Source organism: Rhincodon typus, chromosome 3 (genome assembly GCF_021869965.1).
Source record: "Rhincodon typus isolate 14 chromosome 3, sRhiTyp1.1, whole genome shotgun sequence".
NCBI lineage: Eukaryota > Metazoa > Chordata > Chondrichthyes > Orectolobiformes > Rhincodontidae > Rhincodon > Rhincodon typus.
In genome coordinates, this window is record NC_063334.1 from 90,091,192 (window position 1) to 90,118,637 (window position 27,446).

At 39.8% G+C, this 27,446-nt stretch overlaps 1 protein-coding gene across 5 annotated transcripts in view; it reads left to right on the plus strand.

The window, feature by feature from the left end:
• Positions 1-3,293: 3,293 nt before the first annotated feature.
• Positions 3,294-27,446, plus strand: part of LOC109920118 (EGF-like repeat and discoidin I-like domain-containing protein 3) — a 210,483-nt gene continuing 186,330 nt past the window's right edge. For all 5 annotated transcript variants that reach the window (XM_048594829.1, XM_048594835.1, XM_048594839.1 and 2 more), the window contains exon 1: positions 3,294-3,577. In XM_048594829.1, coding sequence (XP_048450786.1) covers positions 3,508-3,577 — 70 coding nt within the window. In that variant the 5' untranslated portion in view covers positions 3,294-3,507. The remainder of the gene's footprint in view (positions 3,578-27,446) is intronic.

Genomic DNA, 27,446 nt, shown 5'->3' on the forward strand with positions numbered 1-27,446 from the left:
AATGTGAAGTGATGCATTTAACTAAGATGAAGATCTCATGGAATACAGGGAGAGCTGGCCACTTGGATACAGAACTGACTCAAAGGTAGAAGACAGAGGGTAGTTCTGGAAGGTTGCTTTTCAGACCGGAGGCCTGTGACCTGTGGTGTGCCACAAGGATCGGTGCTGGGTCCACTGCTTTTTGTTATTTATATAAATGATTTGGATGTGAACATAGGAGCTGTGGTTAGTAAGTTTGCAGATGACACCAAAATTGGTGGTGTAGTGGACAGCAAAGAAGGTTACAAAAATAGAAGTTGGTGGCAAAGCTCAGCAGGTCTGGCAGCATCTGTGAAGAGAAATCAGAGTTAATGTTTTGGGTCCGGTGACCTGTCCTCAGAACATTTTTTCGAATGGTAGCTAGGAAGAATGTTGGTTTATGTGCAGAAGTCAGGGAGGGAGAGGGGTTCATGTGTAAACAATAGGTAGGGGTAGAGCCCAAAGAGAGAGAAGAACAGTTGGAAGACAAAGGAGTTGATAAAAATCTGGCTGAGAGGGTGAATAGCTGTTAATGTGGACTGTTAGTCACTAACAATAGATAGTGTGCAATGGTAGACAATGTGATAACAAGTTCTGAGAATGGGTAACCGGACTTAAAACATTAACTCTGATTTCTCTTCACAGATGCTGCCAGACTTGCTGAGCTTTTCCAGCAACTTCTGTTTTTGTTCCTGATTTACAGCATTCGCAGTTCTTTTGGTTTATATAGCCAAGAAGATTACTTCAGAGTACAACAGAACCTTGATCAGATGGGCCAATGAATGGCAGATGGCATTTAATTTGGATAAATGTGAGGTCGTGCATTTTGAAAAGGCAAATCACAGCAGGACTTAAATACTTTATGGTAAGGTCTTGGGCATGGTTGCTGAGCAAACAGATCTTGGAGTGCAGGTTCATAGTACCTTGAAAGTAGAGTTGCAGGTAGATAGGATAGTAAAGAAGGCGTTTGGTACACTTTCCTTTATTGGTCAGTGAATCCGGTATAGGAGATAGCAAGAACTGCAGATGCTGGAGTCCGAGTCAGGACTGATGAAGGATCCCAATCTGAAACACCTACTTTCTTGCTCCTCTGATGCTGCCTGACCTGCTATGTTTCTCTAGCTCCACACTGTATTGACATTGAGTATAATAGGAGATGGGAGGTCATGTTGCGGCCGGACAGGCCATTGGTTAGGCCATTTTTGGAATACTACGTGCAATTCTGGTCTCCTTGTTATAAGGATGTTGTGAGACTTGAAAAGTTTCAGAAAAGATTTACAAGAATGTTGCCAGGGTTGGAGCAATAGGGAGAGGCTGAATAGGCTGGGGTTATTTTCCCTGGTGCGTAGGAGGCTGACAGGTAACTTAATAGAGGTTTATAAGATCATGAGGGGCATGGATTGGGTGAATAGACAAGGTCTTTTCCCCAGAGTGGGGGAGTCCAGAACTACAGGGCATAGGTTTAAGGTGAGAGTGGAAGGATTTGAAAGGGGTCTAAGGGCAAACGTTTCATGCAGAGGGTGATGCGTGTGTGGAATGAGCTGCCAGAGGAAGTGGTGGAGGCTGGTACAATTGCAACATTTAAAAGGCATCTGGATGGGTATATGAATAGGAAGGGTTTAGAGGGATATGGGCCAATTGCTGGCAAATGGGACTAGATTAATTCAGGATATTTGGTCAGCATGGACGAGTTGGTTGAGGGGTCTGTTTCCGTGCTGTATATCTCTACCTAAGAACATTGAAGGTTGCAGAATTAGTGGTCAGAGCAGTTAATAAAGCATACAGTGTCTTTCCTTTAACAACAGGGGCATAGAGTACAAGAGCAAGGAGTTGATGCTGAACTTGTATAAGAAACTTGTTAGATCTCAGCTGGGATATTGTGTACCATTGTGGATGCCATATTATAGGAAAGATGTGAATACATTGGAGAGAGTGGAGAAGTGATTTACAGGAATAGTTCCAGGAATTAAAAACTTCAGTTCGGAGGGCAGATTGACGAAGTTGGGACTGTTCTCCTTAGAGAGAAGGCTGACAGGAGATTTGACGGTAGAGTTCAAAATCGTAAGTGGGCTGGATAGAGTTGATGGGGAGAATCTGTTTTGACTCATAAAAAGGAGCAAGGACTGCCTGGAAACGGCCTGGGGTGGAGGCTGGTTCAAGTGAGACATTCAAGAGGGTATCGGATGATTATTAGGATATAGTGTGTAAGGGTATACAGAAAAAAGTAGGAGGTTGGTTTTAGGTTAATGATGCTTATTTTAAAAGCCCGTGCAGGTACGGTGGGTCGAATGGTCTCCTTCTGCACCACAGCACTTATGTGATTCAGTTCAGCAACCATTTCTGACAATAAACTGGAAATCTGTCCCCATTGCTGCTAAACAATGTGGACCCAATCTACCTTTAATAGGCGACCAGAAGAACTTTTCTCATGAGTTACAGTTGAGCAACGTGCTTGTGTGAACTGCTGCTACATTTTAAACGTTTATATATAGTGCGCAGCTTGCATGGCTAAATGACAACGGACTGCAAATACACAATAACAACGCCCCGCGAAAATGCTACCAGTGACTACAAAATAAAATCACACGAGCGATAATACGAGTAAGCTTTCAGTTCCAACACAGCACAGACAACTCAGAGCACTCCTTCAGCAAGTGAAAACAAGTCCATCGCGCACTCTTATTTACCCCAGATTTGTTGAGATCTGCAATGCTTCGAGTTTGCATCTGCAACTCAAACACACCTATTTAAATATCGGTGAACTGCAAAATAAATGCAATCAGTTCAAGCAGGCAGGTTTACGCCTCGTCGAGCAATTGTCGCGACATTGAATAAATAAATTTTCCAAAAAGCTGGATCAAATCCATTTGCTGGTTATTAAAATGAAAACGCGTGTTGATGGGGTGGGGGAGGATAGGGCGAACGAAAGTCAGAAATGGAGAGAAGTGGAAAGTGGATGAACAGGCTGATTGCAGAGGATTGATAGGGTGTTGAGGAAGAGGTGCGGGGTGACTCGTAGGGTACGGAGAGCACTGAGTGAGGTGCTGAGGAGAGAATGGGGTAGTGCAGGGAGCAGAGGACAGCAGTGTCGAGGAGTGGGTTGTGAAAGAAGGTGAGTAGTTTCCGGGATGGTGTTGGCTGGGAGGAACACGTGGAGCAGCGGCGCTGTCTCTGTGTGTGTGTGTGTGTGTGTGTCTGGCGGTGGGGGGCGTGGGCCGGCAGGAATAGTATCAGGCAGCGCTATCTCTGGCTGTTCCTCACTGCTCTCTCTCCCTGCTTGCACTGACACGCAGCATCATTTGGCGTCACTGAAAAGTGCCTAGTGTTTCAGTACATTCCCTGCAGTCGTTGACTGAAGGACGGACTGTCTGTGTGCAGACTGACCCAGCAAAGCCCAGCAAGCAGCAGAGTGACCCGATCTGGGATCTGGTTGCGACATCCTGGATACGAAGCTGTATTGGGAGAGAGAGGAGAGTGAGAGCAGTCAACATGAGAACACTTCACTTCTCTGCCACTTTCATCCTTTCCATCAGCCTGGCTATCCTCCAGCTCGCCCAAGGTAAGTTTTATTCACACACCTGAATTAAAGGAGGCTGCTTGGATGTTTCTCTCTCTCTCTCTGCGCCTCTGCCTTGTGATTGTTTCGATCTCAGGACTTCACGCAAACAGGACAGTCTGTAAAAATAAACTGTTAAGATCAACCTTTCTGATGGCGGCACTTTTTGTGCACGTTGTTCGTCACAAAAATCATTTCAAGATTTCTGTTTTGATATTTTAAAAGAAAGGCGATGTTAGAGGATTGCTGCTATGCTGGGACAGGGTTAAGAGGGAAAGGGGTGTGTGTATATTGTTGTGTATCTTTCTTCTGTTGTTTAAACCTCGCCGTCTCGGGACGTCATTTTCCGCTGATCGCACGAAAAAATGTAGTTTGTGTGATATTCCCGGGGCTCCGGGAAAGTTTTAACCCTTCTCAGTCCTGAGAGTGAAAGATCCCGAGACCAGAATAAGCCCCACTCCCCTTGGCTTCCCTCTGTTCTCCGTCTCCGGCCGGAACGAAGGAAGGGGAAGGGGGAAGTAGTACCTTGTTTGTTTTATTTTGTGCTGTCTGATAATTTCCCCGGTTTGGGAACTGGGTACTGTCGGAGAGTACAACACGGGATGGGGAACAAGCCGCAGCTGCTTGCTGAGATGAAGATGTTGCGAATGGGGAGTGGTACATGAGATAGCAGTGAGATAACAAGGGACGCGAGCAAAGTGCTGATCAGATCGGGACGTTGACATTGGCGAGATGTGCCTACCCAAACACTAACCCTGTGCTTGTGTTGCTTCACCGACCCTAAGCTGAGATGGTGAATATTTCCTTTTGTAATCTGTAACAGATTCCACCAATTCAACACTAAAATGATGGATCCTGGTGGGAAACTTAAATGAAATGTGTCATTTTAAGCCGGTCCCTTTTTATCCCTTTGTTAACCACGCTCCCTTTATTTTCTGTCTTTAACTCCGGACCGTGTTAAATTTGGGTTTGGTCCTGTATTTTATTTGTTTAAAGACTCATCTCTTCTGGGCTAGGTAAGTGTTTTGTTTTTGTTTTAAACAAATACAATTGCAATTGTTTTAATTCGCTCTGCTAGAGGATTCAGTGAGCCCCGTGAAGCTGCTATCTGCCTCTCTCTGTGTGTCTATCTTTGGAGGACAAAGCTGAGAGAAATGTGGACTGCGTCAATGAGAACAGTGAGACTGTTCACTCAGCTCCAACATTCTGCACCGCCCCGTTCATCACAAGAGCCTCAGGGCTGTAGGAACACACGGAGCGACTCCCACCCGTCAGTTAGCCTCCCCATCACTAGCACTGACTGAGACAGGCGCACGGAGAGAGACAGAGACAAGCGAGAGGGCGCAACATTAATGCCCAATGTTTACTCTCGAGCACAATCGAAATAACTCCCCATGCCATCTGCAACACGATGCCATTTCCCTAAATGTTCCTTTAAACCAAGAGGAAAAATAATATACCCAAAGCGCAGGAGAGAAGATGCACTTTAAGTGTCGATTGATGCTCGCCTTGCCCTGCTCAGTATCTCTGATAACAGAAAGCCCCTGTAAACACAAAGACGGCTAAACCACCTCTTTGAATATCGAGGCTTTTCCGTTACCCACTGTTTAATCTCTGGTATCGAAATGAAATGTGGTTTATTTCATACGCGATAGAACGAACGATTCTCCCTGAACCCTCTTCTCTGATCTGATTCAGCCTGTTTTTGTTTTGATGACTTTCTTTATTATGGAAGTAAGGTTTGAGCGGGGATAAAATCCGAATAATTAATGTCGACTGTCAAATCTTCGGAATTAAAACGGCACCCATAGCCGTGTCATCAAGCTGAATATTTTATCACCTTGTAAATTATTAATCACAACGCTGCTTTAAAACGCATGCTGCTGCTGCACGCATGTGTTCCTACACAGCATGCATGCTTGTTTTTTTGGAACTTATTTTTAGGTAGGTTTGGACTGAATTCACCTCTTTCTTATTTCCCATTCAAGCTAAAAAGCTATCAAAACACTTCGGTAGAAGATAAATGATCAAGATGAAGTACACTTGCCGCGTTAAATTTAAGGATCAGGTGTTTATCAAATAATTAAAATCATCTAAAACAAACAAGGTTTATTTTAAGTTAGCTGTTTCATTAAAGCTACCCATTGATGGAGTAGGTTTGAAAATCTATTTTATAATTTAGGGCCTTCAAATAATAATTAAATGTATCAAAGCACATAACTGTTAATGTAAGGGTGTATCCATTGTAACAGAGCAGGTGATTCTGTGATCCTACTTCCCTGCTGCTTTGTACCTTTACGGCTGCGAAAAACAAATCTGACTGACTTTTCTTTTAATCTTAATTCCTCCATGTTGCAATCCCTTTCTGATTCACACCCTTGACTGTGTCAAATTTCTTTAAAAGGGACCTTCTGAAGAAAATACTCTTTGTAGCAATAACATGAAGTTCACAAATAAGACTGTCTGATATTATTATGACACACTCCCATGGCAGTTAGCAAAATATAATTAGAAACTACAGGACCACTCATCGACTCTTTTGTGGGTACTTATCAAGTTACAGAAAATTTGCAGCATTGTTGGAAATAGTCATAAATTATCAATATCATATGAATATTGGGCAAAAATTCCATAATGGATCCACTTCTTCAAAATAACTTGACTTTTTTTAAGTTTGCAAACTTAATATTTCTTGAAGAAGTAACGTATCCCCACAATGGAAACTTCTGTATATTGCTGGTTATAATTTCCCTTAACTTTAATGTTGTCCAATGATTCAGATGTCGGTGTTAGAATGCAATCCTAGATTGTATCCTTCTTCATGACTTGCTTTCCAGATCAGCGGGTATGACAGGGAATAAAGGCAAAACTGAACTACAGTCTACTTGATCGCACCTCATTTTCACCAATTGTGGAACAGATATTTTCGAATCAGCCTGTTCAAGCAAGTTATTACACACCTCTGGAACAAGTGGAACTTAAAACCAAACCTTCTGGTCTAGAGTTAGGGAAACTACTGCTGTGCCATAAGTAGCCCTACAAATTATGGAACATCAAACTACTAATTATTCACCACAGCTGTGACAAGGCAGGTGCAGGGTGTAGGAAAAGCTTAAAATTGGGAGCGTTTTTAAAATTCAACTTACTGGCAGCTGTATCCTTTAGGCACAGTGAGCTATGGGATATCAACACCACCCATTTAGAGAATAGGAATATAGTTTGTGTTTTTGTTTCTCTCTCTGATTCTTCAAAATGCTGGCCAATATAGAATAACATATTTCTCATCTGATAGAGTCATAGAATCATAGAGATACACAGCAGGGAAACAGACCCTTCAGTCCAACTCGTCTATGCTGACCAGATATCTTAAATAAATCTAGTCCCATTTGCCAGCATTTGGCCCATATCCCTCTAAACCCTTCCTATTCATTTACCCATCCAGATGCCTTTTAAATGTCATAATTCTACCAGCCTCCACCACTTCCTCTGGCAGGTCATCCCATACACGCACGACACTCTGTGTGGAGAATTTGCCCCTTAGATCCATTTCAAATCTTTCCCCCCTCACTTTAAACCTATGCCCTCTATTTTTGGACTCACCCATCCCAGGAAAAAGACGTTGTCTGTTTCCCCTTTCTATGCCCTTCATGATTTTATAAACCTCGAGAATGTCAGCCCTCAGCCTCCAATGCTCCAGGGAAAATAGCCTCAGCCTATTCAGCCTCTCCCTATAGCTCCAACCCTCCAACCCTGGCAACATCCTTGTAAATCTTTTCTGAACCCTTTCAAGTTTCACAACATCCTTCCTATAGCAGGAAGACCAGAATTGCATGCAGTGTTCCAAAAGTGGCCTAATCAATGTCCCGTACAGCCACAACATGACCTCCCAACTTCTATACTCAATGCACTGATCAATAAAGGAAAACATACCAAATGCCTTCTTCACTATCTTGTTGACTTGGTACTACACTTTCAAGGAACTAAGAATCTGCACTCCAAGATCTCCTTATTCAGCAACACTCCCCCGTTAGGGGCCAGTTGATGATGATCAGCAAAAGGCTTCTTGATGTTTAACTTGGAACTATGAAATTTCATGAAGTCTGGAGTCTGTTTTGACTGCATATCACAATGCCCTGCTGACCATCTGCTGTGTCTGTCCAGTTGGTGGGACAAGGCATACCCAGGTGATGGTAGTGGAAGAGTCCAGGATGTTGGCTGATGGACAGAATTCTGTGAGTAAAGTCAAGTCAAGCTGTTGTTTGTCTAGTTCGTGGGACATTTTCCAAATTGGCCACAGTTTGCTTATGTTAGTGAGGTGCAATTGGTGAGTCCACTGGATTGAATTTGTGTAAGTCTTTTCTGATATGAAACCTAAGTCATTGCCAGTATTGCCCACTTATTGTATGACTGCAGTCATGTGGAGGCCAAATGGATAGGTGTTGCAGGGTCATCTTCTTGAAGAATTAATCATTAATTAACTAGTTTGGTTATTTAGTAATTCAGCAGCTGCTGTGCCTGTTTTTCTGGTGTTAGCTTATAAATTACTGGATTTATTTAATTCAGTTATTACAGATGGCCGTATGGTGCAATTTGAAAACATGAGTTCTGAGTTACTCGTTTGGTACTATAGCCACCAAATTTAAAATAAGTAAAGTGTGATTATTCAAGATCCAGTGTTTGAATGCATGTCCATCTCTTTTAAATTTCATTCAACAAAATTGAGATTCTTTTACTTTGCACCTGTGCACTATTGTTCAACTGTCCTAGTCTGTTACAGTGTGTTAACTAGCATACATTAACTGAACTTTAGAAATTGCTGTTCAGAGCTTTTACTAAACTGGAGACATTGGTAAAAGCACTAAATGAGCAAAGCTTGATTGGAACAGTGCTCAAGCAGCACCCAAATTGTCACTCAGACATAGCTGTCAACGTATCTCAGATGCTTCTGAGTCAGAAGGCTGTAGATTCAAGCTCTAGTCACATCAACCTTGCCGTCACCCACATTGTTGCTCTAGTCACTCTGATCATGTCAACTAGCTGGAACAGTGCATTATAGATAGGATGCCATCCATGGCTTCATCAGTCTGCTCTGGTGCATGTAAAAGGTCCTGTGGCATTAACTGAAGATTGATAAGATGTTTCCCGTGTCTTAACCAACATTACTCTCTTAACCACCAGCAGAGATAGATTGTCTGATCCATAATTTATTTGTCCTTTGTGAACTGCCTGTCACGTTTGCCTATATAACAAATGTAACTGCATGTTAAAAATAATCATGTGATTATAAGGCATTAGGCCTAGCTTAAGAATGCAATAATGAACAGAATAAATACATTTTTCTTTTCATGATCCTGTTTTGTGAAAGGAAAATTAAATCTCAATTTCAATTTAATTTTTTTCAGCATTTTTAAGGGATTACACTTACACCAGAACAAATGTATTTTTTTCCATTGACATGCGGTTTCAAAACTGTCGAGCATGGAACTCTCATTTTCCAAATAATTTGTTCTATTAGATTTCTGGAAGATTGCCATAGTTGACATCATATTACATCTATTTTGTAAATCATACTGTCTGTCCTGGTCTGTTAAATGCCCACCATGCAGTTCATCTTTGGAAAGAGCTGGGTAGGACACAATATGAAAGACATCGTTCTCAGGGGCATTTTTTTTAATTACCAAAGGGCACACAGCAGAAATTTTCTGTTTTTCTTTCATTGAACCCCACAGATCAATAATGTGCAAAACAGGATTAAACAGCCACCACTGCTGTATTTGAATGCCTTCCTGGGAGGCTGAATCTTTTTATTAAAAAAAATGTTTTAATATTCCAAAGTAATATGCTTCTGTTTGCAATCAAATCATAAGAATCATTTGAAATAGTTCAAATCCTATGGCTGTTCCCACCAGTTTCCTATCTTGCACATGAGTTCACCCTGTCTTTGCTGTCTATATCCTAATATGCACTGTGATTACAGTCCCCATCCCAGCACCAAGTCCTATTTGTCCAACAACCTTGCCCTCACCAACATTGTTGCTAATTTGACACCACTTTGATTTTGAAATTTTCACTTTTTATATAAAGCTTGCATGGAATTAACCCTGCCTCTCTTGGGCCCCACAGTCCTTCAAGATATTGGCAATCATCTAATTCTAGCTTTTGACATCTGTAATTTTAATTACTCCATCATTGGTAGCCTTGCCTTCAGTTGCCAATGCCTGAAGACTGAGAATTCCTTCCCAAATGTTTTTGCCCTTGAACTTCTACTTAAGAGCTTGCCAACCCCCCACATCTTTGACCGAGCTTCTGTTCATCTGTGTTAATATTTCCAGATGTGATGTGGTGTTAATTTTTATTCTCAACACTCCTGTGAAATGCCTTGCCATGTTTTACTATTTTAAAAGTGCCTTCTAAATGTACATTGCTGTGCAATATCTGTATGTAAAGGTCACTTTTTATGGTGAAACTGACAAATTGGAAAAATATTTTGGCACACTTATAAAGGCTCCAAAAAGTCTCAGAATTTGTACTGCAGGGAGTAGTTGAAGGAAATTGGAGAGAAGCATTTAAAGAGATGGACAAGCACATGAAAGAGAAGGAAGAGTTGGCTGTGATTGCAGATGCAGACTTCCGTAGATGGGAAGAGGCTTACATACACCACAAACACCAATGTTGGCTTGTTGTGCCAAAGGGCTTGTTTTTGTGCCATTTTTCCTATGAAATTCTAAGTAAAAACAAAATCTGCTGCTACCTAATAACTTGCAATGCCAAAGTTGAACTGATAACTAAGACCATATCCTAAGTGGCTGTTGGGAAACTAGAGGAATTTGTGATTAGAAACTGCACCATGACAGAAATTGTCATTTAGTTTGCAGATTTAGTTTGACAAAAATGTCCTCCTTAAAACTAAGGTACATATTTAATTATTAACATGTGTTTTGAAAAGTGAGTAAAACTTCTACCAAGAAGAAATGTTAATTGTTCAAGTTTATTAGCTCTGAGTCAGTATTCATTGGAGAAAGTGAAGTATGAATCCACTTAAAATACAAGCAGAACAAATAAGGAATACTCAGCAGGTCAGACAGCATCTTGAGAAAGAGAAAGAGCAAATGTTTCAGGCCTGTGACCTTTCATCAGAATTAGACAATGTTACAGAAGTAACAGGTATTAAGGAAGTACAGAGGCCTGAAGAGGAATTGGGGTTTGGAGGATAGGTCAAAAAAATGATTTGCAATAAGGTGGAAAGCAGGCATGATTAAACAATGGCAGGGATAATGGTGTTAAGTAGAAGGAGAGGTGATGAGACTATTATACACACTGGTGGAGAGATGCTGTAAATGGCAATAGTAGAGCCATTCCCATCACCTGCGGCTAGATCCATTGTTTCAGTCCATTCTTGTCCCTTGGTACTGATTTCTTCCTTTCTTAATTATTTTTATGCCCTCATTCTATGATTTTTGATATACTCTACCACTTTAATACTTTCCAATTTCCTAGCCCAAACCATCTCGTTTTCACTGTGAATGTCCAATGTCTCTGTACCTCCAATCTCATTGGTATAATATGCTTCTCTTCTGCTTCTTCTTTGAATGTGACCAGTCCCTGTCCAAGTCCACAATCATCAGACTGGAACTTGTTCTTAGATCAAATAACTTTGTTTTAAACTCTTTTCACTTTCTCTAAATAAAAGGTGTCTATGTAGGAACTCTTATGGGTCCTAGCTTTATCAGTCTTTCGTAGGCTACGAGGAACATTCTTTGTTCAAGTCCTCCTTAGTTCTCATTTTGGTGCTGCTTCCTGCTGTCACTCTGAACAAGAAAATTTAGTCAACTTTGCTTCACATTTTCACCTTTCTTTTGCCTTCACATGGTCCATCCATGTTTCTTTCCTTCCTTGACTTCTCTATTTACATCTCTCAGTGCAGACTGCAACCAATATTCATTATAATGTCACTGTCTTCCGTAGCTACGTTGATTACATTTCCTCCTTTCCCTTTTTCAGAAAGAACTGTATTCATTCTCCTTATCTCCCCTCTGTCTCTGTTACGTCTATTCTGACAATGCTATTTTCCACAACAGCATATTGGATGGCTTTTTCCTCAACTATGGATTTGCATTCATCTTGCTTTACCATGACACTGCCTGATCCATTTCCTACAGTTCTGCTCTCACTCCTTCCCCACACTCCCAAACCACAAAGGGAAGAAAATACAGTAAAAAGAGTAAAACCTAGAAATGGTGGTACTGATCTGAACTCAAATTCTACACTTAGGTATACGAGGCGAGTTCACACTAGTTTTGTCACTTCCAAGTCTCCTCTCTGTCATCTTTCACCCCAGCAGCTTCTAAATCCAAGAGATCATCCTCTACCATTTCTACCACCATGATGCTATCACTAGATACACCTTTCCATGTCCTTTTCAGCATTACAGAGACTGTAGACTCCCTGATATGAGCCCACTTTTCCATCCCACTCAATACTTCCCCTCCTTCCACAGTACCTTCCCACACTTGCGGTTCCTTCTGCTCTTCCAAGAACCAGGGCTCCAATCAGGTAAAACAGTGATTTACCTGAACTTCTCTCAACGTGGCATATTGTATTCACTGTGCATAACATGGTCCCGTCTACACTGGGGATAACAAACATAGATTGGCTGATTGTGAGATGCCTTCACACAGGTCACAAGCATGACCCTGAGCTTTTGGTTGCTTGCCATTTTAATTCCCCACTACATTCTCACTCTGACCTCTGTGTTCTGAACTCCTGAAATTGTTCCAGTGAAGCTAAATGGAAGCTTACAGACAGCACGTAATCTTCTGACTACACATTTTGAAACCTTTCAGATTCAATATCAAGTTCGGATTCTGAAAATTGTGACCGTCTTTTTCAGGAAGCAAGTGGCAGTAATCACTTTACTGATACTATTTACAGTTCCTCAAGATCCATCTTTATTTTATCGGCCATTGTCCCCCTTGCACTGTCAGTGTTAAAAATACAGGACCCTTTAAGTTTTAGATTGAGCAGCTTCAGAACTGACGGGGGAACAGGTAGTGCTAATTGGACTTTGCGTTTAAAAACTGGGGCTTTCCCCCAATGGAGAGTTGGCTCCTGGACAGGGAAAAAGGGCCCAGAAGGGAAATGTAGAAACTAAGGTAGCTACAGATTTACAATAAAACACTTGTAAATTTCTGAAAATCTTTTGCTGCCTAATTCAGCATATAGATATCATTGTGTTCAACAGCATCATCATCCCATCTTTGATATCACTTCTGTATTCTAACTATTGCAGACCTTTATGTTTGTTCTTTCCTCCTTTCTGTTGTTCCATAGTTTTTAAAACCTGCTATATCACCAGCGTTTTGACCTCTGAAGGAAGGTCATCAACGTGTAATGTTAAACCATGTTTCTCTCTTCATGGGCGCCACCTACTCTCCTGAGCATTTCCAATTTATTTCAGGTTTCCAGTGTTTGGAGATTTTGTATGAAAATATCTCACTGCTAAAATTAGATCATTGGGTTTTATTTGCCTCTTTTGCCTCCTTTAATAATGATATTTCTTGTTTTTTTGAAGAGCTGTCAATCACAATAGTGGGAGCTTTCAATTTTACTGCAGATGACTTCATGAAACTCTAATTAATAGGAATAACAGAAAAAAGACCAGGCTTAAACATTAATGATGCTTATTAACATTTAAGTAGCTAAGGTGAACATGTGATTAATTGAGTTCAGTACTGTTGAAAATAATTGCACAAAATTTTCAGGAAATCTGCTTTAAAGGCTAAGACTTGCTAGTAGTGCTGGACTGCTTGGTGTAAAATAGAATTGTCTTTTCATCCTAATTAGTATGCCACATCCATAAAGTGATAATGTTTAAAAAGACAATAAGCAAAGGTAAGAACATCAAGAACAAATATGAATATAACTTTACAAGTCTTGGAATTTACTGTTTTAAAGGCTACAGAGACATGTAGAAATAAGGAAGGTAAAATTAGGAAAAATGAAAGTGCAATAAAATTCTGTCACTGTGCCCTTGTGAGAAAGGGAAGCTACAGCAAGAAGGAACTTGTGTAGCTGAAATCAATAATGTTAATGCATACCATCGTTATGTTTTGAGCTCAAGCTGGCAAACAGCCGGATGACAATGAATGGCACAGTTATGGACCTACCAGGAGGCATTTAACTATCTATAATGTATTTTGTTGCCTTAATGTTAACTGTGGCATTTGGATTGAGTGATCAGTCTGGTATGAATCATATTGTACGATGATTTGCAAAATGTACAATGTATCTACACAGTCTGCACGTAGGTACTTAGTAGTTTAAGTAAATGACAATACGCTATCCAAATAGAAGTGTGTTTATATACTCAAAACCCCTCTGTTCTCCTCAGTGTTGGAAGATTCTACAGCATCAATCAGCACAAAACATGGTTCCCTTGTGGCAGATCATAATATGGAAGAAGAAGCATTAACTCCGATGTAAAATACGAAGAAGAAATCAGAAAGTTTGTGATTGATGAAGGGCAGAGATATAATGTGCTCTTGGCTCATGTTAATTCCAATAGAATTTATTTTTAACGAAATGAACTATGTTGAGCAGCTACTTGTCCCAATACTCATGGCAATACATGATGTTGTCTGCACTCATGTATTCCATAGATCAGGGAACTGCACCAATGCCAATTCCAGTTGCGACCAAACATTGACACAATAGGGCTTTCTGGGTACAGTGGAACGTTAAAAAAAACAAGAAGCAGTTAAGGAAAACTTAAAACAGTGGGGCTTGTGGGTAACCAAGACCTCCTAAAGGTCTAATATTTAGCACTGCAAAAGATCAGATAGTTTTGTGAGGAGGTGGCTTCCAGTAATGGACAGACACACAGATGAATAGGAGCAGCTGAATGACAGTGATATCAGCAGCCATTTAACAAAGCTCTGCAGTTTCTTCAAGAAATACTTCAGAAAGCAATACAACTCAAGCAGATGATACTTCTAGCATTAATGGAATACAATAGGTGTGTCTGTCGAAGCAGGAAATCACATTAAGCGATCAGCTTACTCCGAAAGTATTTGCCACTCCTTTTACTGAGGATATGGATATTACAGTTGCAAAGAACGGAGTATATACCTTATGTGCACCTAATTATTACAAGTAACTTTAAGTGTAGAAAATTATCTTTCATCATACTTTGTAATCTCTCATTACTTTGCATGTAATCAATATAGAAAAGATGAACTCAGAAGTATAAACCGTTTATTAAGTCTAATTCATTGTGTAATTTTGCAGCTAAACATGATTATCTATCCTCAATTCTCATGACCCACCACTAGCCAGGTAGTCTCCTGGGAAAAGTTTTTTAAAAAATTCAATAGTCTTCATAAATTTAAAGGAAAAAATATTCTAGGAAATTCCCAAAGGTACACTGATTAAAAATGTTTATTTTTGTGATAAACCGATGTTCAGCTACATTAATAAAATTGCCTGTGGTTCTTTCTTGAATATTGTTTGGGTGGAGTTTGCATGTTCTCCTCGTGTCTGCATGGGTTTCCTCCATGTGCTCCGGTTTCCTCTCATAGTCCAAAGATGTACTGATTAGGTGGATTGGCCATGCTAAATTGTCCTGTAGTGTCCAGGGATATGCAAACTAAGTGGATTAGATGTGGTAAATTCTGAGTAATGGGGTTAAAGTAGGTGAATGGGTCTGGGAGGAATGGTCTTTGGAGGATCAGTGTGAATTCAATGGGCCAAATGGCCTCTATCTGTACAGTAGGGATGCTTTCATTATATATTTTGTAGTTACTAATTGAAAAGATTACACTCTATAATACTGTCAGTTTGTATTGGTTCATGGCAGATTTTAAATTTGTGATATGCAAATTGATTTGAGTGGAAATTTGAACAAGAAAAACAATTCTGCAAGCTATTATCATTTGACACAGGTAGCTGTGGGGACAGTGTCCTTGTATATATATATATATAAGGCTGGGATGGATAGATTTTTGATCACTCGGGGAATCAACGGTTATGGGGAAAGGGCAGGAAAGTGGGTGTGAGGAGTGTCATGATCCAGTTGAATGGTGGAGCAAGCTCAGGGGTGCTGAATGGCCTACCCCTGTTCCTATTTCTTATGGTCCTATGGTCTGGCCTGGATTTCTGATCATGCTCAATATTCTGGATGGATCCTGAACAAAGTATTGGACAGCAACGCCATAGTCCCTTTTGTTTTCATTGCCTGGACAATGCATCCTATTTGCTTTTGCAACTGAAATTTGGTGTGGTTTTAGAGCATTTAATATTTGTGCATGATAACACCTAATTAAGGCTCATTCCCTTACAACAGACTTAAATTCAGAAGTGAAAGCATCAGTTTTATTGACTGAACATATGCAGTTCTCAAAGCAACAAATGAGTCACATTTCTAAGATAGTAATCATACAATCAGGCAGAGTCAACATGGTTTATTAAAGGAAAATTCTCTTTGATAAATTTAGAGCTATCTGATGATGCAACATGGTGTGGATAAAGAGGTACCAGTAGATGTAGTACATTTGACTTTGCAAAAGGCATTTGATAGATAGCACACACTAAATTATGACGCAAGATAAGAGTGCATGGTGTTGGGAGTGATATTTTTGCAAGAATAGAGAATTAGCTAATGAACAGGCAATAGAATTTCAGGACAATTACTTCCAGAATGGCAAACTGTCTATCTCGTCAAGTACCACAGCTTCAGTGCTGGGACCTAGCAATGACCAACGTTAATTACTTGGATGGAAAATGCTAACAGTCTGTGAATGGCAAAAATTTGGAAGTATAATGTTGGAAAATATGAGGTTCTTCACTTTAGCAGGAAAAATCAAAAAGTAGAATATTATTTAAAAGGAGACAGACTGCAGCATGCTGTAGTACAGAGGAATCTGGGTGTCCTTGTACATGAATTACAAAAGATTGGCATGCAGCTACAGCAAGAAAGGCAAACAAGAGAGACGAACATAAAAGTAAAAATGTCTTGCGGGATGACACTTAAAGTACATTTCCAGGTCTCTTTACTTTTGGAGGAATTGACTTACCTTGGAAGCAGGTTACAGAAGTTTAACTCCATTGATTCTTGGAATAATGGGGTTTGTCTTATGATAAAAGATTGAGCCATTACAATTTTGAAGAATGAGGGTTGATCTTACTGGAACATAAAATTCTGAGGGGATGTGACATGATCAGTTTTTTTTTTACTTATTCATGGGATAAGGGTGTTGCTGGCTTGGCAGCATTTATTGCCCATCCTTCATTGCCCAAAGGGCAGTTCAGAGTCAACCACATTGCTGTGGATCTGGAGTCACATGTAGGCCAGACCAGGTAAGGATGGCAGTTTCCTTCCCTAAAGGACATTAGTGAACCAGATTGGTTTTTCCTGACAATTGACAATGGATTCACGGTCATCATTAGATGCTTAATTCCAGATATTTATTGAATTCAAATTCCACCACCTGCGGTGGCGGGATTTGATCCTAGGTCCCCAGAACATTATCTGGGTCTCTGAATTAACAGTCCAGTGATAATACCACTAGGCCATCGCCTCCCAGAGAAAATATTTCCTTTTGTCAGGAATTCTGAAATAAGAGGGGAAAAGTTCAAAGTAAGGTGTTTTCCACTTAAGACTAAAATGTGGAGGAATTTCTTCCCTCAAAGGATTGTCATCTTTGGAATTATCTTCCACAAAGAGCATGAGAGGCTAGAACTTTGAATGTATACAAAGCTAAATTAGTTAGATTTTTGATCCACAAGACAGTGAAGAGTCACGACGGACAGGCAGGAAGATGGAGTTAAGGCCACAATCAGATCAGTTAAGAACTTATTGAGCAAGCCTGATTGGCTGAATGGCTTATTCCTGTTGCTAATTCATATGATCTTATGATAATGAAGAAACACTGGTCAGTTGTAGACCACAATACGAAACTGGGTAATGGGACGCACCTGAACCCCTCATTAACTTCAGTTCTGTTTTCCAAGATTTACTGTTGATTGTTGTGATGAGGCTTTTATCATGGAAGTATTGTGGGATGCGCAACATACTGTTATAATTCCTTCATCTTCTATAGGATCTATTGTAAATCCTACTGACCACTCCAAAGCTGTAAAGAGTTGTCTTAGCATCCTATAGGTATTATTGCTGGAATTTCTGGTTTATCCACATATGTTGCACAATTGGTACAGAGTTGTTGGTAAAAGTACACTGTCGAGGAGCTAGCACTTTACCTCTTCTCATCCAAAGAGCTGCACAATATTTTCCTCAAAATGAAAGCTTCACATGAATTCCTCATTGCATGATTATTATACATTGGTGAATTTCATTGACCTATTCGATTAGGCTCACACATACCTTTATGCATGTAGTGAAAGATACACTGTACCTTGTTGAAAGTGGTGACATATCATCTGCTTCTGATGCTATAGGTGTGTGTTCTATACAGAAGTGTTCTACACAAGATGAAATAGGGCTTTGGAAAATCTTATAGCATGAGAGTGACAATCGTAAAAATTAGATCTCAAGATGATTTCAATTGTGGAATAGAAGACGAGCAGAGTACCGAACTTCAGTTAATACTTTAAAAAAAACTAACTTTCACTGAACAGGGGCATTGTTAGGTCAGCTAGCATTTGTTACCCATCTCTAATTGCCCTTAGGAAGGTGATGATGAGCCTGTTAGCACGTTTCCAATACAACGTTGAGCTTGAGCCTTACAATGACTGTTCTGTGTGATCTCCAAGTTATTTTAACAGTGCAGTCAAGCTTTTCCTTAGGCTAGTTTGTTCTATGAGTCATGTGTCTAGTACTTTGAAGTGTTTTTTGGCAAATTCTGCATCTGTGCATTATTCAATAACTGGCAATGAGGCTGTATCCATTTGTTAGGCTTGAAAGTCTGCTGTACTAATCAGTGCTATTTTAAAATCTTCCTGCTGTTGCGTAACATAGGTTTGCAGATTCAAATTCCATCTCTATTCTCTTCAGCATCCACTGTTGCCTCCTTCTTCAATACCTCAATAATCACTATAAGCACATTTCCCATTACTTTTAAAGAAATTCTTCACAAAAAGGATAGTAAATTGCCTGTTATCGTAGGAATAAAATGTAAAAAAAAAATCGCTGGAGGCTTCATGCAACATATACTGGAGTGAGTTTGTTGCATTCTCTGCATTTGGAGGAGACATAAACAGAAATACATTGCAACTGAATATCTTGTTTGCTCTCTGCTGCCCTCCCTGTTGAGGAGTTGTAAATGAAGCTGTTAAATAATAGTTGCATGCAGATGCGTATGTCCTCATTTTCGAGTAGTACACAACAGAAAGATGGCAACAAGGATGGGATGAATTTTCTTTCACGTTTAATTTGTGAAATTAAGAACTGGTGTCACATTTTATGGAGCTTCTAAATTTGCTTTCAAGGAAATTTGAGCAATTTAAAAGATTGTTCTGTGTGCAGACTATATTCTAGTAAAGTGAGTTAGCACAATAAGTAATTTACAAAGTAATTGTAAAAAATTAACCCTTAAGACAGATTTGGTTACAATGGGAATCGAGCCGAGACAAAGAGGACTAGTGCACTTATGTGCAAAAATTACACATTTGGCTAAAAGTGAATAAAAATGTTTTGGATTCCACTTGAATTAGAACCTTCCCATTTATGTAAAACTGCTCGAAGTTGGGACTTTGTTGGGTCACCTGGCACCTCAGTTGCTGGACTTTAAATTTCTGTTTACGAGGAATCCTGTTGGAATGAGTGATTTTGATTAGATGCTTATTTGCACAATTATGTCAAATGTCATGCATATTTCCATTTGCTAAAGAGCATGGTAGCTATTCCTCAGTACCATGTCTAGCATTGCAGGATATAGAATCATAGAATTCTAAAATGGTTAAAGCATAGAAAGTACATATTTGCTCAATCAAGAATGCTAGTCCTTTAAAGGAGTCAGTCAACTAAAGTCATTCCCCTTTCTTTTCCTGTAGCCCTGAAAATATTTCCTTTTCAGATTCAAACATACAAACAAGCAACAAGAGTAGGCCACTCAGCCCTTCAATAAAATCATGTCAGATCTGATTTTAATCTCAGGTTTGTGGAGTTTGGTGATTGCTCGTCGGCATAGACAAAGTGGGCTGAAGGGCCTGTTTCTATGCTATTATGACGCAATGACTAAAATAGGAGCAGAGGTTGGGTAAATGTTTTTCTCATGATGATTGGCAGGACACTTCTGAGATGTGTCTAATCAATGTTACCTGAAAATGCCGATAATATTGATAATTTTAAACTAATACCTTGTTGGACATTTATTACAGAACTACTAAGATTGTACTACAGTTGTATTCTGCAAAAGGAAATAGTTGGCAAGTGAGACTGTTGCAGATGATGTTCTCGACTCAAAGGAACTTTCATCATTGTGGGGATGGTGCAAATGTAAAAATCAACCTTAGGAACAAATTTATAGGAGGGCTAAAGAACAATGAAATCCAGGCTAAGCTTTTAAGCAAAGACTATAAGCTGACACAGAAGCAAACCTGTCTTAAGGTCACAGCCACATACATGGCAGGAAAGATAATTGCAAACTGCAAAGGAGTCTTTTTCTGAGCCAGCAGGGGAGGTCAACTAGGTCTCAGCAAGATTTAGGCCACTGCAACTGAAATCACAGTCTCAAAGTCAGAAATTTTGATGCTCCTGTTGTCATGGTAGCCACCAATCATTTAAATGCCTCCAATTCCAGCAAGTTATAATGCTTGTGAGAAAATCCACAATATCCAGACAGTAATAGAGTAGGAGCAACAATAAAGCTCTAGCTCATAGCCACGTAGGAGCCACAGCGTGTCTAAAGCTAGTTAAGGAGTCTGGAAATCTTCGAAAGTGCATAAGATAAATTTAGAAGTTGATTTTACCGTGAAGAAAGCTTAAGAGTTGTAGTTCATCAGAGAGCAAGACAAAGAGTACTTGAAGATAAATAGGCAGAAAGCAATAGGGCTGAGGATAAAATTCTAGCACATGAAGTAGAAAGGAATATCAGAGATTCATTATCCATGTTCATCATTGATGCGCTGCAGCCTGGAAGGACAGTACAAGCAATCGTTAAAATTCACATTCCCTTACGCAAAACAGGAGTGAAATAGATGGTACGCCAGTGTAAGGTGAAGTTAGAAGGAATTGGTGTATGTAATTTCAGTTAAACGGGCTTAGTATTTACTGTAAAAATCAGTAAGAATACATGTGTCATTGAGTAAGTGCCAAGAGAATACAAAGTGAACTTTAAGCAAGGATGACCAAATGATTGAATTAAACATCACAAGTTTGCAATCAAGATGAAAAACAATGTACAGCACAGTTTTCCAAGGCTAGGCTTGTACCTTATGAACAGTAAGAAATAATTGGGAAATAGCTGTTCACATTAGAAAGAACATGGTCAAACACAAGAAAAATATGGGTATGAATATGTGTGAATTTTTTTTGAAATGTATGGCAGAGAGTATGTTGTTTTAGTTGATAGTTTTGGCAAGTGAATAGCTATTGAGTCTATACCCGTTGTGACAAGTGCCAGAACAATTAAGGCTTTGAGAAGTTGGTTTGCAGTTTATGAGATGTCAGAGGTGCTGGTGTCAGATAATTGTCCACAGCTTATGTGAGAACAGTTTGAAATATTTTCGAGTATGAATAAATCAAACACATTGTAGCCACCATATCACTCAGCACAGAATGGTGCTGTTGCACAAAGAATGTACAGATTGTAAAGAGACCTTTGCAGAAGTATTAAGTGGGTGGGTCACAATCTCAGGAATGTTAGGCCATTTAGGACTGCGATAAGTAAGAATTTATTCACTCAAAATGTAGTGAACCTGTGGAATTCTCTACTGCACAAAGCTGTGGAGGCCAATTCACTGAATATATTCAAGAAAGAGATAGACACATATTTTGATTTTAAAAGCATCATGGGATATGTGGAGAAAGTGGGAACATGGCATTTGGGATCAGTCAAGATCATTTTGAATGGCGGAGCAGATGGGCCTAATGGCCTGCTCCTAGTTTCTGTGTGACAATCAAAGCAACATTTTTAATGGTTCTTTACAACACAGGCAAGAGTTTTTTTTGTTCTTCCAGAATACCACACCATCTGGAACAGGTTGCTCACCTTATGAGTTAGTGTTTAAATATGCCCCTAAGGAAAGTTTAGTTTACTTAAGTTTGACATCAGTTGAAAAGCAAGACAAAGTGAAGGTAAATTATGACACACCAGACATGAAATTTGAAGAGCTGAGTGCTGGTCAGTTTAGGTTGACACAGTCCGATATCTTGAAAAGCAGAGTAATGCGAATGGAAGGAGATACCCAGACAGAAAAAGAAAGACACCAAATAGATTGTTTCAAGATATTTAGGGAAGATAAAGAAGGGAAATTCTTCTCAGAATCACAGAATTTTTACTGCACAGTGGGAAGTCAATTGGCCCATTATGTCAGTGCAAATACTCCAAATGTGTGATTTATAGAGTGCCGCATCCTATCAAACACCTGCCTTTCCCCATAACCTTACGCACTTTCTTTGGATAATAATCAAAGTCACTCTTGAATGCCTTGATTGAACTTTCCTGTGAAGTAGGGTACTTCAGATCTCAGTGATACTTTGTTGGAAAAGATTTCTCCTTTTCTCCATTTCTTTCTTTTGCTAGTTGCTTTCCTTTTAACTGTTTCTTTTCAAATGATGACATTTTTGTTAAAGATATACTTAAGGATTTTTTGACATGTAAATTGCTCTGGAAATATTAATCATATGTATTTTAATCGTGGTTACAGTAACCGATGTGTAACCAAACCTGCTACATTTTCAGATATTATTCTTCATGTTAGTTTAGTCATATTTATTCGACAAAACTGGCAACATAAAAAATTGCCCATATATGCCCTGATCACAAAAAGCAGAAGAATTACAACCGAGTCAAGTATCACCCTATCAGGTTGTTGACTTGCTCGCCGAGCTGGCTTGTTCTCTCTTAGACGTTTCGTCACCATGCTAAGTGACATCATCAGTAGAGCCGCCGGTGATGCAGTGTAATTCTACTCCGCTTGGAATTTATACTGTCAACAACCTCACCCACAACCCGAGCTACAGATCTTTGTCAAAACTTTATCACCCTACCAGTATATTCTTGATCATGAGCAAAGTCATGGAAAGGGTACTGACATGCTGTCAAGCAGCACTTGCAAGTGATTTACCTGCTCATTGACTTCCAATTGGAATCTGCCAGGACCACTCAGCAGATTGGTGCCCGACACACTATCCCCACTGTTGTGCGTTGTTTACTTCTTTTTCTTTTACCTCTCCTAACCTCTTTCTTTTGTCATCATACTTCCTTTCACTACTGCAGTCTTTGCACTCTGCCGCACCAATTCCCTACACCTGTCCTTTAACATTGCTCTGTATTGCTTCTCTTTTGTTGCTATTCCAGGCTTGACTCCCTCTTAAGTAAGCCTACATATTCTCTCTTTGCCACTTTCAACATCATCCAAAGGGATCATCAAGGCACTCTTGCACTGGCTCATTACAATCAGCTCTTAACTGCCCCATCCCATCCTATTATCAACCTTCCCATCCAACGTGTCTGCTGGCACTTAAACTTACCAAACTCCTTCCTGCCCAAATCAGCCCTCCTACTGCTGACTCTGTAAACTCTGCCAGCATATGCACTCTCACACATCCCCTTTATGTGTCTACCTCCAGAATTTTGGTTCACTTTTGAACAAGACCCTTGTCATCTATGGATTTATTGAGGATGATTGCACACCATCATAACTTTAATGGAAAGTTGGCAGAGAGGTGATGACTTCTTTCCTCTTAATGAAGCCTCTTTCCCTAACTGCAACTTCTATCACTTGCTGCGCTAAGATTATTATGGTAGTGGTGTGGTACATATCACCCAATGGGACCCTCGTCTGATCACCAACTCCTCTGGCACTTTCTCCTCCTTTGAGTATTGTATTGATGTCTTATATAATCAGGCAGTGATTTGTAAAAGGAAAATAGTTTCTGTCAAATTTACTAGAGTTTTTTGATGACGTAGCAAGCAAGTGCTCAACACTGTGCAATCATCAGTGAACGTTTCCACTTTTTATGATAAAACAACTGAAGGTGGTTGGGCCAGGGAACTATCCTGAGCATCTCCTGCTCTTCTATCCTGGGACTAGGACAACTGAATTTAACAACAACATTTTGTATGTGTGAGGTATGACTCCAGTCAGTGGAGAGTGTTCCCCACAATTCCCAATAGCTTCAGTTTTCCTCAAGCTCCTTGATGCCACACTGAGTCAAATGTCACCTTGTTGTCAAGCCAGTCACTCTCACCTCACCCCTGCAATTCAGCTCTTTTATCTGTGTTTGGACCAAGCTTATAAAGAGGTCAAGAGGTGAGTGGCCCTGGTGGAACCCAAGTTGAATATCAGTGAGAAGAATATTGTTGAGTACACATGTCACTTGACATCTCTGTTGATGATACTTTCCATTTTTTCTGATGATTGAGAGTGGACTGATGGTGGTAACTGACCGGGTTAAATTTGTACTGCCTTTTTTGAAAGGGACATACCAAGGCAATTTGCCATATTATCCGGTAGATGCCAGTGTTGTATCTATACTGGAAAAGTACAGACACTAGAGTGAGAGATACATGCAAAATTACAGAATATATGACTGGATATTTACAAATTGTGTGGTTTGCATTCAGAAGCAGGATATTAATCCTGCATTTAGCCTGAATAGTATTTAAGCTGCCTAACTTAGACAATGTAGAATCTTTCAATGGCAATTAACTCAAATGTCATTTTGTTTTGTTGCCAAGAAGCCATGTCTTAGGGAAATAGTTACATAGGTGCATGTGGCACTTAGAGAAGTTAGTTCAATGCTTCACCATTGATAAACTGGGTTAGTTTGTTTAGATGCTGATAAATATTCTGGTGAAAATCTTTTTTACTAAAAGGAAAAATAACTTTGGAAGATAGTATTGGTGGTTAGTTATTACTACGCAATTACTCGTCTAAGATATAACATCAAAGATTTCCAATTGAACAAGAGGGGAGAGGTGAGCAAATACATAGAGATGGAGCCCAGAGCGAGAGAGATGAAAGGGGCAGGTAAACAACGAGATAATGGATAACAGACCAAGACAGAAAAAAAGCTGAACAAATCATAATAAGAACTAAGAGTAGGAGAGAATGGCTGAGCTGTACTGAAGCAATCCGTACAATGTGATAATAGGCCTTGAGATGGATGAGAATGTGTGACGGTTCTAAAAGCACCCCATATCTTTACAGGACTGGGTGTGGGGTGGGTAAAATCGCGTGGGGATGGAATCAGCTTCTAAAGTTATCGAACTCAGTGTTGAGTCCTTGAAGCTGCAGGGTCCCCAAGTGGAAAATGAGATGTTGTTCTTCAAGCTTGCACTGAGGCTCGCAAAGGAACCATGGTGTACAAGTTCATAGATCCCTGGAGGTGTCAGCATAGCTAGACAGGTTGGGGGAGAAAGCATACGGGGTGCTTGCCTTCAATAACCTGAGTATAGAATATAGGAGCAAGGAAGTGTTGTTACAATTTTATAAAACATTGGTTAAGCCACAAATGGAATACTGTGTGCAGTTCTGGCCACCACACTGTAGGAAGGATGTGATTGTACTGGAGAGAGTGCAGAGGAGATTCACCAGGATGTTGCCCATGATGAAGAGAGACTGGATAAGCTGTGTTTGTTTTCTTTGGAGAAGAGGAAGCTGAGGGAAGATCTGATTGAGTTAGACAAAATTATGACAGGCATAGGCAGGGTAGATTGTGAGAACCTTTTCCCTACAGTAGACGTGTCTAAGACCAAAGGGCATAAGTTTAAGGTGAGGAGTAAGTGGTTTAGAGGAAATCTGAGAATTTTGTTTTCATTCAAAGCATGGTAGAAATATGGAAGACTCTGCCTTAGAGGGTGGTGGAGGTGGGTACTGACACAACATTTAAGAAGCATCTGGATGAGCACAAAAATGCCAGCATATAGTAGGCAATGACTAAGTGCAGGAAAATGGAATTGGTATAGTTTGGTGTTTGTTGGTTGGCATAGACACGATGGGCCAAAGAGCCTGGTTCTGTGCTGCATGACTCTGTGAAATGCCCACAGTACTGAAGTTAAAATGACTGGCCTGTAATTGTTGGGTCAACCTTTTTTTGAAAAAGGGTGTAATGTTTGCAATTCTCCAATCTTCTGGCACCACCCCAGGATCCAGGGAAGTTCAAAATAGCGCCTCTGCAATTTCTACTCTCATGCCCTTCAGTATCTTTGGATGAATTTCATCTGATCTTGATGCCTGATCAACGTATGTATTGACAGTGTATACAAATCTCTAAATGAACAATTTCAAACCTTTCTTGAGTTTCCTCCTCTGTCACCTTAGCCTGAGCAGGATCTGCCTCATTGGTAAAGACAAATGCAAAGTGTTCATTTAATATCCCTGCCATGCCTTTTATCTCAAGTATAAATCCCCTTTTTTGGTCTGTAATTGGTTTAATGATCCTTTCGCCATCCCTTTTCTCTTGATGTGTTTAGAAGACATTGGGATTTTCCTTTACTTGTATCTTTATTATTTCACTGTTGCTTCTATTGTGATGTATGTTTAAATTACCAGCTGCAAATGTGTTTTAAAATGGAAAATCAGTGTAGTTACTTTGAAAAAATAACGTTGAAGATGCACTTAAGTTGTCCTAAGGACTTAATACAAGGTGCTGATTGTTCAGGTTTGCTACATGCCCACTAGCATACAAATAAAAGTAGTTGTTTTAATGGTATATTGAATTCTTCCGCAGAAATTAAATGTTCATTACATAATACTTGAATGCTAAGCTAATTTTCAATTTTGTCATTATAATATCAGTTATAGCACCTCAAAGCTTGCAAGAATTCGAAGAATTATTTTCAAAGAGCTTGTGTTATGAACTGCTTGAAACCATGAAGGAACCAATTTTTTCTTCCCTGTCTAATTATTTTTCTGCAGTTGGCATGTCATTTTGATTGACTTCCATTCTTCCTTCTTCATCCACATTGACCAATTTGCAACATTTGATATGTTGGATTATCGACCATCAATTCTCTGCTCATTTCCAACCATGGCATTGCTTTCATGTGACTCAACTTCTATATGAAATCAGCCAGCACATCTTCAGTAGTGGCTTTTCTTCTGTTGTTCCTTTTAATTATTTCCTTTGCAGCTTGGCTTCACCTTGAAAAAGGCATTTTGGAATATTAGTTGCATTAAAAACGCTACAGAGACTTGAATTCTTGTTAAGCTAAGTTCACTTCAATTTCAATTATCTCAGAGACCAGATAATTTCTTTGGTTTGATCCAGATAGATAGATAGCAGATTTATCGCATTCACTTTTAAAATGATTCATTTTCAAGTTTCAAAAATTGACTTTGGCCCCATGGGAACAGAGTGCAGAACTTTGGACTGATTTCTCAGTGTACAGTTAAAAGGTTAATGAATGCTCAACAATCCTGTATCAGTGGGATCACTGAGTCTGACCTTCTGCATTCAAAGGAGTGTTCCAGTGTTTTCCCCAGGAGGGAGAATGGATATTTGCTGTGATATTGTAATCAGATTTTTTGATATGCAATCCTCCATGTTGATCCTTTGGAAACATGGCAGAACACGATTTCTGGCAATGCATTTGCTCCATATTTCATTCTGGTAAATCTTAGAGAAATACTGAGAGCCGGTTGAATTTAGCAGCAAGATGATGTTTAAGGAGAGGATTGGACCTCTCAATTTTATAACGCGCGCGCGCACACACACACACACACACACACACACACACACACACACACA